This window comes from Triturus cristatus, chromosome 4_1, assembly GCF_964204655.1.
Source record: "Triturus cristatus chromosome 4_1, aTriCri1.1, whole genome shotgun sequence".
Classification (NCBI taxonomy): Eukaryota; Metazoa; Chordata; class Amphibia; order Caudata; family Salamandridae; genus Triturus; species Triturus cristatus.
The window spans coordinates 1294153035-1294177682 of record NC_140585.1 but is presented as its reverse complement, the minus strand read 5'-3'; the positions used below and the strand labels follow the sequence as shown (position 1 = coordinate 1294177682).

Here is a 24648-nt window from a genome sequence, read left to right as displayed (position 1 = left end):
TATTTGGAATGCAGAAATGCATCAAAAGTCAATAGGTAATAACAGTTGCTCTACAATTCTGTGTTACCCTAAGTCTCCCATTAAAAATAGTACCTCACTTGTGTGGGTGGGCCTTGTGCCTGCGACAGGAAACGGCTCAAAACGCAAGTTGGACACACCACATTTTCAGAGTGAAAAATGACCCTTATTTTGCAAAGTGCCCAGCTGTAGTTTTTTAACCCTATCTCTGCCGGCACCTAGGGAAACCTAGCAAAGCTATACTATTTTGTACACTAGACATCCAGGGGAATACAGGATGGGGTGACTTTACTTGCTCTCACTATGTTCTGTTACCCAGAATCTCTTGTAAACCTAAAAAGTTGTCAAAAAACACATTTTCCTCACATTTCTGTGGTGGAAAGTTCTGGAATCTGTGTGGAGCCACAAAATTCCACCCACCCCGCGTTCCCCAAAGTCTTCCAAGAAAAATGGTACCTCACTTGTGTGGGTAGGCCAGGTGCCCGCGACAGGAAACGGCCCAAAACGCAAGGTGGACACACCACATTTTCAAAGTGAAAAATGACCCTTTTTTTCCAAAGTTTTTTAAACCTAGCTCTGCCGGCACCTCGGAAAACCTAGCAAACCTATACAGTTTTGAAAACTAGACACCCGGGGGATGCTAGGGAGGTATGGCTTGCATGGCTTTGCACCATCAAGATATCCTTGACCTTTTGCATGATGAGACCCCGGATATTCTCGCCATTTCCGAAACTTGGCTGCAGGAGGAGGATGCAGCGATTATTAATCTTGCTTTTCCTCCGGAATATTCTATTTTCACCCTTAATCGCCCTACTAGAGGGGGAGGTATTGCACTGGCGGTGAAATCTAATTTCTCCTGCATTTGGACTGCTTTACATATTGCTGGGTGTGAGAGTGCCTCTTTTAAGATCGGGATTAGTCCCCAGTACTCGATCTCGGGGATGGTGGTCTATCGCCCTCCAGGCAATGACGCTGTGTTTAGAGAGGCTTTCCCGGATGCTGTTAGCACTCTGGCAATTGGTTGTGCCAACTTCTCTATATTGAGAGATTTGAATCTCCTTTTTGATAATCAGAGTGCCCCGGCTGTATGTAACTTTCTTACGGACCTTGAGGCCCTTCAGCTGTTCCAAAAAGTCTCTCAACCTACCCACACAGGAGGGCATACATTGGACCCTTTTTTTACAAACCTAACGGAAGCTTCCATTCTTTCCGTTTCACCCCTGGGATGGACGGATCACTTTCTAGTGGATATTCAGGTTTTGTCACCTGAAATTATTCCAATTCCCTTAGCCCGATCTATCCCTAGAAGACACTGGAGTAAGCTTAGGTTAGAGGACTTACATCTTGCTCTAACTACTGATCCGCTTGATCTTTCGGATGATGTTGAATTGGGTTATGACCAGTTCTGTAATTGGATTACCAGGGCGCTGGACTCCTTGATTCCCATACTGACTAGTAAAATCAGTCCTAGAAAGTCTAACCCCTGGTATGACAGTGCATTACGTGCACTGAAAGGGAACTGTAGGCGTGCCGAGAGGGAATGGCGGAGATCTTATGACACGGTGAAGAAATCGCTGTACCTGGCCTCTATTAAGATCTATCATCGTGCCATTTGTAGAGCTCGTGCGACGTTCTACTCTCGGGAATTCCATAATAGCCCAAATCCATCTAAAACTATCTTCAAAGCTCTCAAGGATCTGCTGTCTAAGCGCTCTATTTCTCCAGTTATGGCCTCTACCTCGCATTGCGAAGCCCTAGCATCTTTTTTTTGGGAAAAAGTGCAGGGCATCTATCGTGCTTTTCCTGGTACGGGACCCCCCCAGAAGGCTGTGGTGGTTGCTCCTGCCTTTCCCTTGCTGGATTCTCTTCCGCAGCTTCTACCTGAGGCTTTTGACACTCTGGCTCAGAAGGTCAAATCTGGCTCACCTCTGGATGCGGTCTGTCCTGATCTGTTTAGGAACCAGTCTTTTGTGGGTCGCCCTACAGTTTGTTCCTTGATTAACATTTCGCTGGCCACGGGCATGGTTCCAACCAAATGGAAGCGTGCAGTGGTTTCTCCTATTTTGAAGAAGCCAAGCTTGGACGCTTTGAGACCGGAGAACTACCGGCCTATCTCCTTACTCCCTTGGCCGGCCAAGCTGATGGAAGCTCATGTTAATCAGGCTCTGACCGACCATCTTACCCAAGCTAACATTCTGGACGACACCCAGAATGGGTTCCGGGCTGGGCACAGCACGGAGACTGCCCTTCTCGCCATGGTTGAACATCTTCGTTCGGTGCTGGATCAGGGACAGACGGCGGCGCTAGTGTTGTTAGATCTGAGCGCCGCCTTTGACACGGTATCGCACCGTATCCTTCTGCACCGCCTGGAAGAGATTGGCGTTATGGGGTCGGCCCTCCAGTGGTTCCGTTCCTTTCTTGAAGACCGGTCTTTTTGCGTTGCTACACCTCCTTATCAGTCCAAGTTCCATCCTCTGGACTTGGGGGTGCCGCAGGGATCCTCACTGAGTCCCACCTTATTTAATCTTTACGTGAGACTGCTGGCTGATGTCGTCAAACAATGGGGCATGTATATGGTCTCATATGCTGACGACACTCAGCTGGCGGTTACTATCAGCGGGGATGCCGATGTGGACGCCCCCAAGTTCCAGAATGGGCTGAGGGAGGTGGCTAGCTGGATGACTACCAACTGTCTCCAGCTTAACGCTAGGAAGACCGAGCTTATGATCGTCGGAAAGGGTAGGGACCTCTGGGGTGACAGATGGTGGCCGTCAGAACTTGGTGTGGCTCCAACCCCGGTTATGGAGCTGAGAAATCTGGGAGTATGGTTAGACTCTACTCTCAGCTTTGTGGGACACACCAAGAAAACCGCAGCTTGCTGCTTTGGAGTCCTTCGGGGCTTAAGGCCTGTCCTTAAGTTTTTTGACCCCCCTACCAGGCAGATGGTGGTCCAGGCAACAGTTTTATCTCGCCTGGACTATGCCAGTTCGCTCCTGATAGGGAGTAATCAGGCAGAAATTGTTTGTCTCCAACGCGTTCAAAATGCCGCTGCCAGAGCCATTGTCGGCTTGCCTAGGTCATGCTCGGCTGCCAGCACTATTCGAGCATTACATTGGCTGCCGATTAAGTCGAGAATCCATTTCAAGTTTTATGTTTGGCTTTTAAAATTTTGAAAGGATCTGCCCCTCAGATTCTTTCGATTTTACTGTCCGGTTATGTACCGACCCGTTCGTTAAGATCTTTGGGTCAAGTACTTGCAGTAGTCCCGAGGTTCAGGCTTTGCCGAGCTGGTGGGCGCTCTTTCCGGATAAAGGCTGCAGCGCTTTGGAACTCGCTTCCGCTTGAGCTCCGCACAATCGATGATCTTTTCCTGTTCCGGAAATCATTAAAAACTTTATTATTTTAACTGCTCCCTCTATCTCGGTTCTGTGTTAGTATCCGTTGTGTTATATCTTGTCGCGCGCCAGGACGCCCCCTAGCTGGGGCAGCTGTGCGCGTTATAAATACTATTAACATAACATAACATAACATAACATGGATCCCCCAACGTTTTCTTACCCAGAATCCCCTGCAAAACCAGGTCGTTTTGTGATAGGCAATTTTGATGTCACCTCGACACATTTTGGGCCCTTGCCTTTTGCGGGTACTTGGGCCTCCCACACGAGTGAGGCACCATTTTTATCAGGAGACCCGGGGGAACGCTGGGTGGTAGGAAATTTGTGTCAGCCCATTGATGCAACCAATTTCCCACACAAAAATGTGTGGAAAAAGTGATTTTTTTCTGCTAAATTTGAGGTTTGCAGGGGATTCTGGGTAAGAAAACTTTGGGTGATCCACGCAAGCCTTACCTCACTGGAATCCCCAGGGTGTCTAGTTTTCAGAAATGTGTGGGTTTGGTAGGTTTCGTTAGATGACTACCGAGCACAGGGCCAAAAACCCGGGTGACTCCCCTTGTAAAACCAGGTCGTTTTGTGGTAGGCAATTTTGATGTCGCGGGTACTTGACCCACCCCCACAAGTGAGGTACCATTTTTCACAGAAGACTTTGGGGAATGCGGACGGGGTTGAATTTTGTGGATCCACGCAGATTCCAGAACTTTCCACTACAGAAATGTGAGGAAAATGTGTTTTCTTGGACACATTTTGAAGTTTGCAAGGGATTCTGGGTAACAGAAGCTGGTGAGAGCCAGACAAGTCACCCTATCCTGGATTCCCCTGGGTGTCTAGTTTTCAAAAATGTATAGGTTTTCTAGGTTTCCCTAGGTGCCGGCAAAGCTAGGGTTCAAAATCTACAGCTAGGCACTTTGCAAAAAACGGGTCAGTTTTCACTATGAAAATGTGGTGTGTCCACATTGCGTTTTGGCCCGTTTCCTGATGCGGGCACTAGGCTTACCCACACAAGTGAGGTACCATTTTTCTTGGAAGACTTTGGGGAATGCGGGGTGGGTGGAATTTTGTGGATCCATGTAGATTCCTGCACTTTCCACCACATAAATGTGAGGAAAATGTATTTTTTTTACAAAGTTTGAGGTTTGCAAGGGATTCTGGGTAACAGAACCTGGTGAGAGCCCGACAAGTCACCCCATCCTGGATTCCCCTTGGTGTCTAGTTTTTAAAAATGTTCATGCTAGGTAGGTTTCCCTATGTGCCAGCTGTGCTAGGGCCCAAAATCGACAGGTAGGCACATTGCTAAAAAAAAGGTGGTACAGAAAGTTAGTATCCAACGTGCACTCGTAGCTTATCAAGTTTATATCTTTGTTTTGATCTTTGTTTTAATGTTCAGGTCGGTGCTCAACCACCAAGCACCTAGTCCAGGGTGCAAATATAACTGGATAAGAGTGCAATCTGAAACTCAGATTGCAGGTGGGGGCTCCTGTTCTCATAACAGTACTAGAGAGTGTTTTATCATAGGCTTCAACTTAAATTTTTCCAAGTTGTAGTTGAAGAAATGCAAACATGATGTTGACTTTTAGAATGATTTTTTTCGTTTATTCTCCATGAATTTCAAATGTTCCGAAACATTTCCAAAATAACAGTATCCAGTATTATACATCCAAGTATTCTACCCAATGCATTTCGGGTCTTTTCATCAGACCCTTCGTCAGGGGTCATGGAAAACTGTAAACAGAAACAAGCCGGGGAGGCTGTTAAACCTAGTCGTTTTAAACATTATAAATGATAATGCAACAACTTTAAATGATTAAAAATCACAACATGAAGCATGAAATTAACTTGCAGAAATCTAAAAGATAATAAAAACACAAGTGATGTTCATGCTCTCGGTCATAGTATCTTGTGATTTTTAATCATTTAAAGTTGTTGCATTATCATTTATAATGTTTAAAACGACTAGGTTTAACAGCCTCACCGGCTTGTTTCTGTTTACAGTTTTCCATGACCCCTGATGAAGGGTCTGATGAAAAGATCCGAAATGCATTGGGTAGAATACATGGATGTATAATACTGGATACTGTTATTTTGGAAATGTTTCGGAACTTTTGAAATTCATGGAGAATAAACGAAAAAGATAATTCTAAAAGTCAACATCATGTTTGCATTTCTTCAACTACAACTTGGAAAAATGTAAGTTGAAGCCTATGATAAAACACTCTCTAGTAGTGTTATGAGAACAGGAGCCCCCACCTGCAATCTGAGTTTCAGATTGCACTCTTATCCAAAAAAAAGGTGGTGCCTAGTGGGCTTTCTGCCGTCCTGGGGGGGAATTGGGGGAGGGGGAGTTTGCCCCGATATGCCCCCAAGGGGGGCAGAAAGACTGTGGCTATTCTTTTGGGAGGGTGGGGGGGTGGGGGCATTGGGATGCCCATTCTGGGAAGCCCCCACCCCTACTAATAGAAAAGCCAGCATAATCGCTGGCGCCTAGTGCACTTTCTTCCCCCCAGGGGACAGATCAGGGGCTACTGCCCCCATCTTCCTCCGGGGAGGGCAGAAAGGCTGTGGCATCTTATTTGGGGGTGTGGAGCTATTGGCATGCCCATTCTGGGCAACCCCCACCTCAAACTTAAAAAAAATCCCTGGTGGCTAGTGGGCTTTCTGTCCCATCCCGGGGGGGGGGGCAGATAAGGGGCTATTGCCCAATCTGCCTCCCAGAGGGGGGCAGAAAGACTATAATTATTTTGGGGGGTGGGGGCCTTGATATGCACATTCTGGGCAACCCCCACCCCTACCTATATAAAAAAAAATCCCTGGCGCTTATTGGGCTTTCTGCTCCCCCCAGGGGCAGGTAAGGGGCTATTGCCCCCATCGTCCTCCTGGAGGGGCAGCAAGTCTTTAGTTTTATTTGGGGGATAGGGTGGGGGCATTTGCATGCCTATTCTGGGCAGCCCCTACCCCGGCCTATATAAAAAATAATCCCTGGTGTCTAGGGTGCTTTCTGTCCCCACATGGGGCAGATTGGGGGCTTCCTTCCCCATCTGCTCCCCAGGGGGGAAGAAAGACGAAAATTTTTTTGAGGGGGCCATTGGCATGCCCATCTTTGACAGCCCCCACCCCTAAATTAATTGTAAAAAAAAAACCTGGTGTCTAGTGGGCATTCTGCCCCCCAGGGGGGGCAGATTGGGGGCTACAGCCCCCATCTGCACACAGGGGGGGCAGAAAGACTGTTATTGTGCAGGGGGTGTTGGGGGCTTTGGCGTGCCCATAATGGGCAGCCCCCACCCCTAATTTACATAGCAAAAATAATCCCTGGTTTCTAGTGGGCTTTCTGCCCCCCCGGGGGGGCAGATTGGGGCTACTGCCCACATATGCACCCCCAGGGGGGCAGAAAGACTGGAATTTTGTGGGAGGAGGGGTGGGGGCATTGGCATACCCAAATTGGGCAGCCCCCACCCTAAAAACATAGGGAAACAAAAAATCCCTGGCGTCAAGTGGGCTTTCTGCCCTCCCGAGGTGGGCAGATTGGGGGCTGCAATGGTGGCAGGGGGTGGGGGCATTGGCGTGCCCATTTTGGGCAGCCCCCATCCTAATTATATGGGCCAATAAAAAAATCCCTGGTGTCAAGTGGTCTTTCTGCCCCCCGGGGGGCATATTGGGGGCTACTGCCCCCATCTGCCACCCAGTGGGGGGGCAGAAAGACTGAATATGCTCAATTTTAGCTGGAGGAGCAAAGGCCCTTGCCCAAGGGGCCGTTCTCCCCTCCCTTGTGTCTAGGGGTGAATCCCTGCTTGGGGATAGCCCTCCTGGAGGGAAGCAGGCATCCACTGGGTAGGGGTACCATTGGAAAGGGAAGAGTCTCCCCTTGCCAATGATACCTCTCCCATCTTTCTACATGGTCAGGGGGCTGAGATAGTCCCCTGAGCATGTAGAAAGTGAAAATGAAATTAGGCTAAAGGTTCATTTTAGTTTAGTTTATTGTGTTCTGTTCATAGAAATGGCTGGGGGGGCCTCGGGAGCTGAGGAAGCTCTTACCCAGCTCCCGAGGGTTTGGGGGAGAAAAAGATATCCCTCTGCTGTCTGCATCAGAGGGATTTCGTGCCCCTGTCCTCATGACGGAATGGTTCCGTCATGAGCACAGGAGCACCGATGCTCATGACGGAACCATTCCGTCATGAGCATCGAAGGGGTTAACATAATTATTTTAGAAATGCCACTTTTAGAAAGTAGACATGTCTCTGCTCTTACTGCTCTGTGTGCCTTGCAGCCTGTCTCCAATACATGCCTGCAGTGGGTGGCAGTCAATCAATCAATCAATTTCACTTTATTCAGCTTTTTATATAAATTCATAAAAGTAATCGAAAACAGTACATTACACAAGAGTGACCTAAAACAATGCATTATACAGAAAAGTGACACGATTAACAGCTCCTACTTAAAAGTCTCATATACGCTATATAAAAAAGGTTGTGTATGAAGAAAGTGAGTATATAATAAATCATTAAAAAAGAACGGGAGTACACCTGATCAATAGAAAATGATCGTAATTACTAGGGGGCCCTAGGAGATATGATTCAGTTGATTGCACAGTTTTCAAGATAACAAATCTGTGGACACTAGGTGGCCGATTAGGATCACCACCCTAGCGGTGCAGGGACCGGCCGCCAGTGGTGCGGTGGTCCCGCACTGGCAATTAGGATGCCACTGTGGCGGTGGCATCCTCCATTCCCAGCATTTTGGCGGGCGGTGCTCACAGCACCACCCGCCACAATACTGGGAATGCACGCTGTGCATTGTCATGCAAAAGGTGACAGGTACCGCGGGGTGCCTGCCACTTTGTCCGTGACAATGTAGGAGGTACCCCCCATGTGCATCTCCCACACCCCTAATACCCTGGGGGCCCGCAACGGGCCCCCGTAAGCAAAATCTGCATGGCTTTCCATGGCGGGGTCTCCGCCATGGAAAGCCCTGCACCGCTGCCCATGCTAATATGGATGGTGGGGCCTAGCAAACACAGCCACCATATCCAGCCCCTTTTCCGCCCGGTCGACTGGTCGATCGGCAGAAAACCGGCGGACGGTCTTTCCGTCCCCCGGGGTCCCCCCCACCATACTAATATGGCGGGGGGAAATGGGTGGCGGGTGGTGTATGATGTAGGGTGGATCGCCACTGCCATGCAGGCGGTGGCGATCCGCCCTGCATCATAATAGACCCCTAGGTTTCCTCAACTTGTACTCTTCCCTATCTATAGTCCTCCGACTAAAAAAGGTCTCCCTTACCCAACCTGGAGTAATTCTAATTCACTGAATCTAGGTTGGAGAATAGTTCAGCTGTTCCCAGCCTCTCAAGGCAACTCTTTATGTAACTAAGCCATGGAATATGATGGACATAGGCAAGAGCTGTACACTCCATCAGGACTAGTTTACTTCAGATTGATCCTTGATTCAGCCAAAGCTTCAACCACAATATTAGGAGGCGAGGGGACCATAGATCGGAAAGATAGGACAAACCAGCTCTTCATGAGCCTCTAAGTTTGAGGTTCTCTGGGGCACACATAAAAGACGTTTCAAGAAGTTATTCTCAGACACTTGTAGTTCATCCATGGCAACATAGCCCCAGATTGTACTGCCATAGGAGACTTTAGTAATACATTTGGCCTTGTATATCTTCAAGCGTGCAACAATCGGTCTCCTTCCTAATCTTAAGTTACAGTTAAAGATGGCCATGTTAGCATACACCAGATCCCCCCTCTGTCTCTGTTTTAGTGGCCCCCATTTCATCTTATCGTCTATCAGGACCCCAAGATAAGAAAAGACGTCTGTGAGGGAAACCAGTGCAGATCCAACCATTAACTGATAATGCTTTCTTGTGCGAGGTCCCATCTGCATCACGTAGGATTTGTAATCATTTATTGACAAGTCCAAATCCTCCATGAATAAGGAAAAAGAGCTGAGCAGTGATTGCAACACTCTTGCGGTCCGGGCCATGAAGACCGCATCATCTGCATACAATAAAACTGTAAAAATCGGCAGACCACACCCACCCACCTAAGGATAATATAGCCCTATAACCCGCCGTTGCCGGCTATACCGGCTATTAAAGGCCCGCTGCAGCGTTAAAGGCCCGAGCCGAAGGCGAGGGACTTTAACAAAGCTGAGGGACTTTAAAAGCTGGTATAGCCTTGCTACGAAGGGCTATAAGGCTATTAGAACATTCTGCCACTAGACAGAAAGACACATTGGAATGTTGGTGCTCCGGGCTTATACCAGCCATTATAAGCCCGGAGCACTCCATTGTTTTCAATGGAGCTTCCAACATTCCAATGTTCTAATCTTCCTTAGTCTCCAATAAAACCGTCTCCAGTTTGTTAATATATAAGTTAAACAGAAAAGGGGCTAAGATGCACCCTTGACGTATTCCTCTTTTTAAAGAGAACTGATGGAAGACCTTGCGGTCTTGTGAGTATCGAACCTTGGTGTTGGTGTCACTGTGGAGGTCCTACAGAAAATGGACGATATCACCATCTACCCCAATGAACAGCATAGTCTGCCAGAGCTTAACTCTGTTCACGCGATCAAATGCGGATGACAGACCCATGAAGGCCAGATTAATGGTAATGGGGTGGGCAACTGTGTATTTGTTAAGGATAAAAAAAAAGTTAGGACACTGGGCCACGGTTGACCGTCCCGGACAAAAACCACACTGGACATTGGGTTGAATATCACTATCCTCTGCCCAGCTGGTTAACCTGTCTAGGAGGACAAGACCCACCACCTTGACAACCGAGTCCAACAAAGAAATTGGTCTATAATAATAGGTGCTATCTCGATTACCCTTTTTGAAAACTGGCACAATAGTGGAGGTAGCCTAAGTGCCAGGAGGACCAGTTTTTATCACAGCATTAATAACAGCTGTGACGACAGGTACCCAAATCAGATTTATAAAGATCCGGTAAAATACCATCATGACCCGGTGCTTTGTTCTTAGACAGGCCAACAATACCTTTCCTAACCTCTTCCACCGAGAAAGCCAGGGCAGGTTTCCCTGCCACTAACCGAATAAAGTGAAATTGAGTGGGTCGCAGATCTGTACATTCCCTTTAGACTACACTTACACCTGAATAAGCAGTGTCCTGTTTCCCACATAAAGGGCTTATTACCTCCTACTAACAGTCTGGAGCCAGAGCTGGGAAGGAAGGGGGACCTGTACACTTCAAGTGCTTGTTTGAAGTCACCCCATCTTCAAAGGCACAACTGGGTATTAGTACTGGGACTCTGATCCTAGCAAACAGTACTCTGAAGAACTTTGCCAGGAGGAAATACTGCTGTGCTACAACGATGGTCACTCTGCTTGACTGATGCTCTGGAAGAACTTATTGTCTGCTTAGCTCTGCTGCCCTGCTTCCTGCTGATATTTGCCCTGTTGAGGACAAACACCTGGCCTGTCTCCCTTGAACCCAGAGTGACTCCATGGGCTTGTTGTCTTACCCCCTGTTCTGAAGTATCAGGGCCATCAAAGACTTCCTTCAACCCTGCAACAGCACCTGGACTCTGCCACCTGTGAGTCCTGATGAGCCAAGTGGTGCAAATCCAGTCCTGGGTTTCTGAAAAGTGTCTTCTGCTGTACAGAACCAACAATATCGACGTAGTGACGTCTTTGCGCGATTGGTACTAATGCATTGTCCTTTGACACCGATGCAGGATAAGATCGACAACATCGCCTAGACAGACTGAGCGGCTTCATGACAACACAGTGCCTGCATCGTAAAGGGGTTTATCAATGAACCATTCATCGCCTGCGTGAATCTGAAACATCGCATCAAGCCTTTGACGTCACTCCTGGTGCACTTTACTGGGGTCTGATAGTAAACCAAATAAGCCAATCATGGAATCCAACCAACATATACATTTTACAATGGGGAGAGCATATGCACTTTAGCACTGAACAGCAGTGGTAAAGTGCCCAGAGTCATAAAACAGCAAACAACAGGTCAGAAAAAATGCAGGAGGAAGGCAAAAAGTTTAGGAATGACCCTGCAAAAAGGGCCAAGTCCAACACTACCCCCTTCCAGCCAAAATGCAGGGCAGACCAATCACCACCATGATGGTCTTCCCTGCTTGGGGCGATAGAACGAGGACCTGGCCCGCAACTGCAGGGGCAGACTCCAGTTCTACGACAATCTGAACCTATTGGACTCCCTCTGTCCATACTCTCAGGGCCTACCAAGCCAATCCAAGGGGAACCCTTCTCCTCACCTGTGGACACCACCTGTGCAGCACCTAACCTTAACTGGCTCACAGGTGTGTCCCAACATACAGACAGCAAAATGCCACAGTGGCCACTGACAGTAGTCAGTGATGAGACCCAGGCCTTATGCCTCTCAGGGATCTCAAACCTCTGTGGCGCCAGGGAGCGGGGGGCAGTAGCCGCAGGTGCTTGGCAATCTTTGTCCATTCTCCCTCCTGTCAGGTCAGGTATGACATCCTGGCACCGACCCACCAGCCCCAGGCCTGTACCCGGTGGCTGGACCAAAGACTGGGGTGGCCTCTCCCACACCCGGTCCTCCTCTTTGGGGCTCTGTACCCTCCCACTTGGAGTGGTACCCCCTTCCAGAATTGCCAGGGCACCTGTGGCAGGTGTCCTGTGCAATTCGCCCACCAGTTCAGGGGTTCTATCCTGCAACTGGGCGTCCAGGTCAGGGGGGACACCCTGAACCTGGCCCTCCAACCTAGGGTCTAAACCCTTCAGTTGAGCCGGGGTCAGAGGCGAGGACTCCCTCCCACTGCACCCCCTTCCAGATGGCTGTACCCTCCCAACTGGAGTGGTACCCTTAGAAGCAACATGGGTCAGGACACAGATTACAATTGTCCCACCCTCCAGGTCAGACAACACCTGAACCTGGCTTCCCAACCCTGGGACCAACCCATGCGGTTGAACGCACACCTGGCGCACCAGGACTTCCCGGGGAGCACGCATGCCCCCCCTGAGGGTGACACATAACTCATATGTCGTGTGACAGTCTGCCTGGCGCAGATCTCCCGACCCCTGTCCATATGACAGTGCATGAAGATCCCCAGGACAGAGTGGTGTCACCATGGTCATTCACTGGTGACGCAGCCCTTCTGGCTGGACCCTGACCCACTGGTTCTCCCACTGGGGACTCTTTCCCCCCCTCACCCCTCAATCTGGACTTCTGCACCCTCCCAACTGGAGCGGTACTGCCAGACACCAGAACTGATGGAGGCCTGCTTACAGACACTCCCCGTTCACCAGACACTAGGGGATCCCGCACAACGGGCAGCCCCTCAGAACAGACTAGGCTCCCCACCTGGTGTTCCCTTAAAGAACCATCCAAGTTCTGAGACTGAGGTTGGGCACTACCGGGGCATAACCCATTCTCACTCCTTCCCCTTAAAGACAGGACGTGAGGCCCTACACTCCTCTCACTACAACAGGACCTAGTTGGGCTACTCTGAGCCACTTCCACCACACTGGGTGTGAAGATACCTGAACCACTCCTATTGGGATCACTCCCCAATGCTTTTCCAGACCCTCTGGACTCCACCAAAAGGTCTGCCTCCAATGTGAGCTCCCTGCGGTCAGAGAACTCACTCTCCCACAGGTGTTGGCATAGCTCTGGAAAACAGGGACTTACAATATGCTCTCCCACAATTGGGTCACACAGCCCCCTATCAGGGTTAACCAAACTATCCTTCACCTCACCATACAGTGCCTCACACACGTACCCTACACCCCTCCCCTGAGGCTGGCAAGACAGTATCTGTCACACAACCCACACTCTTCTGGGCGATCTTCACACTCACATACCAGGACTTCAATTATGGGGGAACTCCTCTCCCTGCACCTCTCATCTAGAGTCAGTAGAGTGTCCCTCCCACCACTAGGACCATGAATCCCTGCGCCAGTTACCCTATTCCTCTCAGGGACACTGCGCACTACTGGAGCTACCTCATGTCCTTGAACCTCCTGGTGTATGTTAACCCCCTCCTTCAAGTCAGGTGCCATGTCTCTGGGTGTGTGTACTGCTCTCTCAGCACTTGAAAATTCAATATTGCTGCCACCATCTGAGCTGGATTCCTCCTCCCACTCAGCAAAGCTCAATCTCTGAGCTACACACCTTTCTTGTTGCTGGGCTGAGACACTCATGGCCTCAAGCCTCTCGAGCTCCATATCAAACTTCCTCATTATCAAGTCATGCTCCATTTGCATTTTCTTTTCTTCCAGAGCCAGCTTTTTGCTTTCCAGCTCCAGTTGTCCATTTAGTTTCGCCATCTCTGTCTCATGAGCTCTGGTTTCCTTCCTGTCGGCCAACTCCTATGGCAACAGGCCTCTGCCCAAGAGAGCGATGCTCTCTGCCCGCTCAATTTCCTCCACCTCATCAGAGTCTTTTCTTGACTCCATCCAGGCCCTCAGCACCTTGCAAAGATCTACTTTGAGCTTGCATCCAACAGTGGGGACTTAGAATTTCCTGCAGAAGCACTTCAGCTGGGCCTTGGTGTATCTCTCTAATCTCTCTTCTTCCCATTCCATATCATCCATTCCAGAGACTATAGAGGCTGTCCTTCCTGCAGGGAGTGAACCAGGCATGGTTTCTCAAAAATGGAGATTCTTGGCAAAACAAAAAAAATCAATAATATTGTGGCTGCGTTACTGGTCTGCACTCACTATGTGGCGATCAATGATTTACTGTATACAAACTACAAATGCAAATTCGAAAATCCTCACCGCTGCCTCCAATGTTAGAATTGAGGGGGCTCTGGTTGGCGCAGGTAAGTACCAGCGACAAGCAGGGACCCTTTACTTCTAGTCAGGGCGAAGGATGGCTCTTTAGAATAACCCCTGCTCACCCTCTAGGTGAGTGGCGCGAGCAATCAAGGCTAAACTTCAGGGCGTACACAGTTAAGCATTTGCAATTATACACACAGCAAATACATTGCATGCACCACAAACGGACACCAGGCAGGTTTTTATATAAAAATAAGGCTTTTACATATATATCTTTTATGCAGACTTATTACACGACCCAGTAGCGTTTGAAAGGTTGGGCCACGATATCTAATATTGCAGAAAGTTCTTTAGTGCGGGGCAACAAGGTGAACTGTGGGTCTTGGCGCGCTTCGCGCTGGTGCGGTGACCTGGTGGAACGTGTAGGACGACAGGGAAAACAAACGTTGCGGACCCTGGATCCGATGTGAGCTCGCGGTCGAGTTTGTGTGTCACAGTACCTTGTTTCTTTGTAAAGGCGGGTGTGGGGCATCCAGCGGCTCTTCAGAAGGGCGAGGCAGCATCCGGGGCTCCCAAGCTTTATGGGGGGATCTGGTCCTTTAGGCTTACAGGGGGAGTGGTGTGTCCAGGTGGGCAGGTGAGCAGAGCGGGGCAGCCGGGTACGTTTTCCATGTCCGGGCCGTCCGAGGCTTTTGGAGTGCTCACAGCGCAGATTCCGGCGGGAGGGGTGAAGGTGCACAGCGCGCCTCCAGCAGGCGAGGTGACGGGGGCAGCCCAGCACGGCGTAGAGAGAGCGGCCGAGGCTCTTCTCAAGGCAGGGACGGCCAAGCAGCCCGGTCACGGCCCAAGGAGGGGCTGAAGAGCATCAGAGTCACGGCTCCGTCGAGGGAAGGAACACCACAGTCCAGCAGTAGGCAGGCGAAGGTCAGGATGAGCCCAATGGTCCTGGGGCTCAGTTCAGGGGGCAAGCTCGCTTCCAGGCCCTTGGAGATTGTTTTGAAAGCACAAAGTTTTTGAAATAAAAATGGAGCAAGTCTTAGTAAAGGGTTCTTCTTCTCTCCTTTGGCAGCAAGGTCACCACTGCAGGCCAGTCCCCCAGGATAGGGACAGTCTTCCTCCGTACAGCTTTCCTGGTGCCTCCTCCTCAGGCAGAGATTCTTCTTGGTTCAAAGCAGATCTGATTTCTTAGGAGCAGGGCTCCTTCTTTTATACACCATTTCTTTTGTTATTCCAGGCCAGGGGACCTGCGCCTGGTTCAGTCCGGTTTCTGAGCACTTTGTTGACATGATGCAGGCTGCTTCTTTCAGGGTGCAGGGCAGAGCCATCAGATGCTCCACAGGGGGCGGAGCCAGCATTTTGGTGGCAGAGCACAGCCCTATTCAGAGTCCAGGTGTACTCCTCCCACCCATCTATCTGTCAATCTTCCTATTCACCACCAGGCTACCTAGCCCTGCCCATCTGGTTTTCCCCAGCCCTGTCACTCACACAAGCCAGACAGCAGATACACACCACACAGAGGCGGGCTGAAATGCTTTGGCAAGCAAATGCCAACTTTCTAAAAGTGGCATTTGCAAACGCAGAATATTAAAATAAACTTTACTGAAAGAAGTATTTTATTATTCTGAGATCAGGCATACTAAACTTGACTTTCTACCATGCTCTCTGAGTCTGTTGGGATTATAGAGTGTAATAATTCCAGCAGCCCATTCTGGCCTATGAGAGCAGGTAGCCTTACAATAGTGAAAAACGAAAATGGGTGTAATTCACTATTAGGACATGCCACACACATCAGGGCTTGTCCTACCTTATGCTTACAATGCACCCTGCCCTTGGGCCTACCATAGGGGTGACTCATATGAAGTAAAGGGAAGGTTTAGGGACTGGCAAGTAGGTGCACTTGCTCAGTCAGCATGACAGTACCAGACTGCACGCAGGTTCTGCGATGGCAGACCTTGACACATTTTACCAGGCCGCTTCTGTGGGTGGCACAACCAGTGCTGCGAGCTCACCAGCGGCATTTGTATTTACAAGCCCTGGGCACTCCTGGTGCACTTTACTGGGGTCTGATAGTAAACCAAATAAGCCAATCATGGAATCCAACCAACCTATACATTTTACAATGGGGAGAGCATATGCACTTTAGCACTGAACAGCAGTGGTAAAGTGCCCAGAGTCATAAAACAGCCAACAACAGGTCAGAAAAAATGCAGGAGGAAGGCAAAAAGTTTAGGGATGACCCTGCAAAAAGGGCCAAGTCCAACAGGGCTCCTGAGCTACATAGAGGTTTTGGAAATGGGAAGCAGAACCTCGTGCCAGGCCAGCCACCCCAGTTATGATCTCACCCTCTGCTGACCTCAAATCAGTGATCATGGTGCCAGGACGGTAAGCCGTCGCCAACCAGTAAATCAACTTGCCCCCCTTGTACCCCATCTCGTAGACCCGGTCCAGGATATGGAGCCGACTCAATTTTGTGAAATCCAGCAAGTTATGGTGGAGATCCAGTTGTACCTGTGACAGCCTGTGCTGCTTTACCTGTGCAAGTAGAGCTCCAGTGGCACCTTCGAGATCTCTAATCTCATTCTCTAAGTGCAACAGGTCTGTCTATGCCTTATTCGGCCCCCCATACATGAAAATGCCCGGCCTCAAAGGAACATAAATTCCTCTCACAGCATCACTGGAGAGGTTATGGAACCATTGTTGAACTCAAAATAGTCCGTTATAGTATCCCTAATTTATTCCATGAAGACTTCATCCCATAACCACCACGGGTTCAGCCACCCCAGCTCCCTCTCGCCTTGGTCACCCCACCCACTGTCAACAGCACCTGAAAGTGGTCTCATAATTCTTAGGGCAGAATGCAGGATTGTCCAACAACCCCAATATCTAAGGAGGGGAGAAGGAAATAGTCCAGTCTTGAGGTGTTGTGCGGGGGGCAGTGATAAGTTTATGGCTGCTTGGTACAATGCTGAAATTCGAGCATCTACTAAGTCCAAAGTGTCCGCTCAGGATGTGATCCAGGTAGTCCAGGGGGCTCCCAGAGTGGATGTTGTATCCATCACCTGGACCAATAGAGCATTGAAATCTCACCCCTGTAATGTGAACCCAGGGACAGCCTCCATTAAAACCCCTACCACTGCTTCCAGAGTCACTCCCAGCAATGTGTTGGTGCATACATGCTCCCCACCGTCCATGCCACACCATTCAATATCCGATGCAACAATGCAAATCGCCCATGCTGATCATTTTGCACCTCGTGGACCACCAATGGGAAGGTGCATTTCAGGAAAATGGCCACCCCGCTGGACCCTCTCATGTATCCTGAATGGTAAACTTGGGTGTACCTGTATCGCCCTAGAAAAGAGCACTTAGTCGCCAGGAGGTGTGTCTCATGAATGAAGGTGGCAGTGGGGCTATGCCTTTTAACATATGCTAACATATGCTATGACTGCTGCTGCTTGATTTTGCTGCTTAGACCATTCACGTAGTAACAATCTATTTTCCCCTACATGACATGCAATTGACGGTAGCCCCAGGGAGCCAAAATGTGTGTGTAAACTCTTACCAAAAGCAAACTAGCATGGTCCCAGACATAAAACCCTTACAACTGACTAAGAAGCAGCTGAACACCCCAACTTACTGCTCGAAATGCTGTAACAGGCAGCCACCAGGCCCCTACGCACTCAACTACCCTGCAGTCCCCCTTTAAGCATTTGTCGCCCTTAAAGCAAAAACATAACTCCCCAATAAAACACAAATTGTCAGTGGGCTGAGCTCCTCCGACCCTTATTTTAAAAGGCTATAGCAATACTTTGTGACCATCCAGAAGAAAGCCCATTTTACATCTAGTGGGAGCATTCACTACCTCCTCCCCTGCTGGTCTTGGGACCCAGAGGCCGGGGCCAAATGCAGCCGGCACAGGTGGTAAGAAGTTGTGTCCTCCAATCTGTGGAGCTCTCTGGCTTTCCTGTGACACCTAGGCTGCGGTCTACAAGCAACAGCCTTTGAGTCTCTGCTAGGTGTTGAGGACTTTTCACAGCCCTCCGGTACAGGACCCAAGCCCAGGCGCCCTCCAGGGTATCAAAGAACAATATATGCTCATAATAAATTACCTTGAGGCTTGCTTGGCTTTGCAGCATATAGGTAATTTGCATAGAGCAAGCTTTTCTCCTTAACTGCTTGGTAAGTGCATCCCTGCTGTTGCACCATCAGTGTATAGTCTGGGAAGAGCATAACATGGTGTCCCCCACAGAGCAGTTCTCCTTTCTTTTTGGCCTCACGAGGAATTGTGTCTCTGTTGAAAAAGTTAAGAAGCCTGGCACTGATTGATTCAGGAGGAGCCCTCGAGTCAGGCCTCCCCACCAGTAGCCTGTGTGCCCTCTCCACCACAAAGCAGGTCGACAGTGAATCCCGAGGGACTCATGAGTGAAGCTGTTCTGTAATGAATGTCGTGGGCCAAGGCCTTTCCATACCCTCGGTGGCCCCCTACTATATGGATATTGTTGCCTCTGGACCTGCCCTCAGGGACCTCAGCCCTGGACTCCAAAAGCCATGCTCACTTCCGAATCATTGCCAATTCAGTCCGAAAAGATGTAGTGGGATGTCTTCAACATCATTCAGCCGAACTTTGGCCTTGGTGACTCTCTCTACCATGTTATGGAGATCCTGTTAGGGCAAGGAGACATTGGAACTCAGTTTCCCATCTTACTCTCGAGGGAAGAACGGGACTCATGCATTGATTGCAATATTGCCGCCGTAGGTTCCGACTGATCTGAGCCCTGAGGCAGGGTTTCATCTAGCAATCTTTTCTGTCTGTGGCGGGCTTGGTGAATTTATTGAACGTCCCCTGGACCGGGCCACCACCAGTGGTTCAGGCAACAGAGTTTGCCCCAGGGAGCCACCCACTCCTTCCATGGGACACCCTGTCATGGAGAGCTAGTGGTGACCACAGGGCAGTAAGTCCTCCTGGGGGCGGCCGCAGTCACCTTCCACACACCCCGGGCCCTCCGAGGCGCTACTGTCCACATCCCTTAATGCCAAATGATCACAGCAGTCCCTTAGGCTGGCCACAGTGGGGGTCCGCAGCTCATTAGGCACACCAAGGTGCAAGAGGCAGCAGGGCCTTTCTCCGAAGTGCAGTGCGAGTAATATTAGCCCAGGCGGATCACTCAAGCAACAGTGAGGCAGCCTGGAGAAATGTGGCCAGATTAGCAAACCGCACTACTACTAGGGCTTCAGATAACAGTATCTGAGAGGTGACTGTAGGTTAGCCTCGCCGAAGTGCGATAATGCCTGGCACCTATCAGTGAGCACTATGACGAAGGGCCGTACATGGATATGTTCCTCAACTCAGCACAAACAGAATCATGGCGAGACCACACCACTGGCAGGCGAAGGCTACTGAAGTACTTGCAGCGAGTGCCCCTGGCACACATGTCCTGTCGAAGATGGATGCAGAGGTGTAATACTCACTAAATGCACAGCAGGGAAAATGGAGGAGCAGGTTTCACCTATGCAGCAAGTATCGGGCAGAAGGACAGCCTGCACAAGGGTAAGTGCATGTCTCTCAGGACATGGCGTGATGAGGCAGCCACCATACCCTCCCAGCAGCAACTATTATGGCAGATCACACTGCTACCCCTCAAAGTGGTCTCTTCTCTTGAAGAAACGGCATTGTCTTTCCTGTCCTGCTGGGGGCCCCCAGGCATGTCCCTGTGCTACCGGGAGGTAGCCAACACACACTGCCTGCACCGACACTTAACAGGGTTGCAAGTATTCTCAGTCAAGGCCCCTGATAAAGTCCTCAACTGCTCAACCCAAGCAGACATAGTCATCGCTGTTGGCCTTGGGGAAGAATGCCTTTTTATTGCCGCTTGCCAGCTGTCATCTCTGTAATTACAGTTCGGCCATCTGCGGCTACGCCGGGCACAATGGCAAGACAGAGCCGCACCTTCATCTTTTACTGAAGGCTCGGAGGCAGTCGGCAAGGCCAAAGTCATGTCTCTGGGGCCCGGCTGCTCAAACATGCCACAGAGGTATAGTCTGCCCTAGCGACCCTTCTCTGGAGCACCACCAACCAGGCACAGTCACTACCGCTGTCCTTGGGGAAGAAAGCCCCCTTACCGCTGCTCGCAAAGGGATCGACCCGATAATCATAGTGCTGCCCTCTCCAGCTCTTCTCGGGGCGATGGCAAGGTGGGGCATCATCTACAACTCCTCCGGAAGGCTCGCAGAAAGTCTTGCTGAGCTGAAGCAATGTCTCTGGAGACTGGTGGCCCAGCACATCGCGGGAGCACCGTCGAGCAGCCCCTCTCAGGAGCTCCACCTCAGAAGCCACTAAGTCCAATGCGGCCCACCACATGTCGTGGCAGGTAAATGTAGTCACCACGTCCCGCACTTAAAAGCCGACCACTGTTGCCAACCCCTGGGAGGAGGCAAGTAATAAAGGTTTGTGTCCTGGGGGGGGGTCACAGCTATGGATATTGACAGACAATTTGAGGGTCGGTCGAGGAACTCATGGTTATGTAGCTGCCATTTTGGCTGGTATCCACACCCTCTAGCACTTAGGAGAATCTTAAGGAGATTCTTGGCACCCATCGCAAAATGCTGGCACAAGCAATCAAGCAATTTGGAGGACATTTTTGTGAGCTCAAGAGTTGCATATGGGAGGGGCAACCCATAACAAAATACTGGCGCAAACATACTAGAAGTACATTTTGACCTAAGGACCACCCATAGTATATGAATGGTATAATTTGCAAAATTCTGTGATTGGCAAATTTTGTTTATTTTTTGGCATGAAGGGACATCCATGGCATACGTGGAGCATCCACGACAGAATGTTGCCAGTGTTCCAGTTGTGGTAATTTTTGTCAAATAGGGGCACCCAAAACACATTTTGAAAAATAAGGGGTCAACTCCAGGGGTTTGTCAGGATTTGTTTGCTTGGCCCACTATAAAATGACTTGTTTAAGAAGTGCATTTTCAGAGCAAATGTATGTTAAGTTATAATGTACTATTTGATCCCATTTTTTCCACATTTTCCTGGGCGGGAGAAACCCCCCAAACCTATTTTAGAAAGAGGTGTAGCGCAATCATTTCACTCATCCCAATTTAAAGCAAGTATAGTATTATGCCACACCACTTTCAAAGAACAGGTCAGCATCCTAATAAATGCACCTATAATAGACATTAGTGTTGTGCCCCACCACTTTCAAAGAACAGGTCAGCATCCTAATATATGTACCTATAATAAACATTAGTGTTGGGTCATTACATTAGCCATGCAGTTAATATGGAAATTTAGTGATGCCGCGTATTTTGATATGATTTGGGTAAGGGTCATCACTTCCTGTGGATATTCAGGGTCAAAGGCCATTGTTCGTCATTTCTTTTGTCATTCAGGTCAAAGGTTGTGTGTTGTCACTTCTACAACCCCTGACATTTTTGTGAATTGATGTCCATATCTTCCATAGTTTTAAAGTGTGTAATTAATGGCATATTTCGAGACGGATAGACTGGTTGCCTTGTAAAGGAAAAAAAACAATTGCACTACTTTGAAGAACAAATTGCGATGAGGTAAAATTGGGAGAAAAACCAATACTGTTAGAAGATCTTGTGTACTGCTGGAAAAAATACTTCGTAACACTTTTAACTCAAGTTGGAGTTTTTAAAATCACTTTATCGGTTGCTTACCTACTTGTCATTTTTTGAAGTTTTGGTTTTGAATATAGGATTTGAACGAGTGTGTGAGGGAGTATGACGAATAATTGTAGTTCTCCTTTCTTTTGTGTTGGAATTAACTATTTATGTATGGCAAATTTCACAATCGTCAGTGTTTAGTTCCGTATTGAGTGAGGACCGTCACTGGTTCTTCCTCAATATAATTTGATATAGACCAGGAGAGCGAAAAACACACAAGAGGAAAAGAAGGAGAAAAACAGTGACAAAAGGAGAAAGTAGGATTGAAAAAGAAACTCCAAGAGTGAGCTAATGAAGCAAGGAGTGACTGGCGGTGCATTAACGAAGCAAGATGTTGTATACAGACTACACAGTTGGGTATTCAGCACCCCAATCTTTGCTAGCGACGGCTGCAGGCTTCTGAGCAAACCTTTAGTTTTCTGTACTTATTCCTTTATAAATTAAGCACTACCTGGTGTCCTTCACTACCGATGACTGGGTTTGTGCTATAATGTTAGCTGATGTACCTCCAAACTAAGGGACATATTTACAAGCCCCTATTGGTCCCTCTAACACCACGCAACGTGGTGAAAGAGTGACGTAAATTGAAAATGGGAAAATTGGATTTATGAAGCCACACAATGCCACCTTGAATCTCGAGTAATGTAACGCAGTGCAAATTGCTGTATGGCAGACTTACCAGAAGTGGTAGAAGTGCTAGACCTAGGAATGCGTCAAAAACCTAGGCCTCCCCAGGCGAAGAGTAAGAAGGAGAAATATGTTTATTTCTCCTTGTTTTTTCCTCTTTCTATGAGTGATGCATTCTGCAGCACAAATAGAAAGCCTCAGGGGATTGGTTTTGTTTAGGAAGATGCCCCTTTCTGCACAAAAACAATCCTCCTTAAACCACAGGCCACCTTGCATCATGGTGCATGGGGGCCTGTTTTAGCTCTAAGCAGCCAAAATGGAGACAGCGCCAAGAAACGGCAGGAATGCACAATGTTGACTTAAATACAGCACATTTCTGACCTTTCCCTCATGTAGTGCTTCACAACAAGGTGACTTGCTGCGCTGCGCTGCGATGCACTGCGTGACTTGGCCATACATTTGACCCTAAATGTTCTAGCTTTCCCCTTGTGAGTGTCAGCTCAAGCTACAACATATTCAATTTGGGCCCAAATTTATCATTCTTGAATAAGAAGGAATCCCCTTGTGTATTGCTGTAATTTTAAATTTGATTTTCCTATTTGACAGTCTTTTTTAGCAATGACCTCTTGACATATCTGTTTATCTCTTCCCAGGTCAACCTCGACTTTAACACCAAGCAAGCCACCAGCAAGAATATTCTGCAACCTGCACTTTTCAGCTTTGACTCAGCACAGGCAACAATATACAGACTGATGGAGAAGGACAGCTACCCACGCTTTCTAAAATCAGACATTTTCTCCGAACTGGCAATGGGTCGACCTAGTGGCAGGCCATATGTGAGACGGCGGTCTCGCTCCTTCACTTACAACGACTTTCAAGACGTAAAGGCAAATCATGCAGTATGGCTATAGGGTAATCTATTGTGCTCAGACAATTGCCCACCATACTGAAAAAAATTGCAATTATAATGGTCTAATACATGAATAAGTAATTAGTTGCCATGGAGAATGGCTAAAAGTCTTTCTCACTATTCAGTTTAATTCATCTTTTTTTGGGTACACAAGTATCCACAAAAGTTCAAACATACACAATAAAAACACACAAAAATTGTACAATATAACATATAAATAATTAAAATAATTCATAGCAATACATAGTTAAATGCCATGTCATATCAACCATGCATGAGACAATACTGCATGATTATATATTCAGATATAGTCAGTATTCATCAAAATACGGGCTCGACAACCAGTTCTCAGGAAAGCACCTGTGCGACCAATGGACTCATCATCATGGAGCTGAAGCAGCATACTAAATGCTGCCCTAAAGTCTGTAATGTTGCTCCTCTTAAATATGGTGAGCAAAATGAGCCATGTGTATGTGCATAGAATAAAAATCCCCCAAAAATAAAAGTGTGGATTGACCCGAGCTCACATTACACGGACATGGCAAAGAATCAAGATTTGAAAGAAAGCCTGAGAGGAGGCACAACACATATTTGACTTTTGCCAGCCTTAAAGTGAAACAATAAGCTGAACTCCCAGCGGTCCAGTGGTTTACTAAGGTACCTTGCAATTAAGCTGTCTGTTTTAAAATTCCAATATACTGTCACACTCATCTTCCTGATCTCTGTGGCCAATCTTACGTCATGACAATTCTTAACAGAGGTAGCTGTAACGGCTTTTTACTGGTAGCATGATTACCCCCAGGGTTCTTAAAAAGATGCTGGTAACCAATCTTAGGCAAACAAGTTTCCACCCCTGCATACCATGGAATGTTCCTGCCTTTATTGCAGCTAAGTCAATCCATGATAATATCTCTTGTAAGGCTTGCGTCCTTGTTTTTCCAAACTGCTAACCATAGCAAGGTAGGGTGGGCAGTAATGTAATCTTCTATAAGGGGTATATTCAATTTGCTGTGACAAATAAAATGTGGAGAGGAAATGGGAGTCGTCAAAATCCTACAGCAAAATCTATTTTCTTCTGCCTGGATAGTGTTACATTTGGTAATGCACAATACCTCAGCCCCACTTGTAGCCATTGGAAGACATTGCATTGTGAACATTTTCAGAAGGGGCATGAGAGCGGCCCCCCTCCTAGTTTGCGGTAGGCTAAACAATAAGCCAATCGCCTTGGAAAATGCATTCCTACAGTGGGCAATATGCGCC

At 48.4% G+C, this 24648-nt stretch overlaps 1 protein-coding gene across 2 annotated transcripts in view; it reads left to right on the top strand.

Moving 5' to 3' along the window:
- RGS18 (regulator of G protein signaling 18) overlaps window positions 1-24439 on the top strand; it is a 245221-nt gene extending 220782 nt beyond the window's left edge. For both annotated transcript variants that reach the window (XM_085654807.1, XM_085654806.1), the window contains one exon: window positions 23132-24439. In XM_085654807.1, the coding sequence (XP_085510933.1) occupies window positions 23132-23389 (258 nt within the window). In that variant the 3' untranslated portion in view covers window positions 23390-24439. The remainder of the gene's footprint in view (window positions 1-23131) is intronic.
- Window positions 24440-24648: the final 209 nt, after the last annotated feature.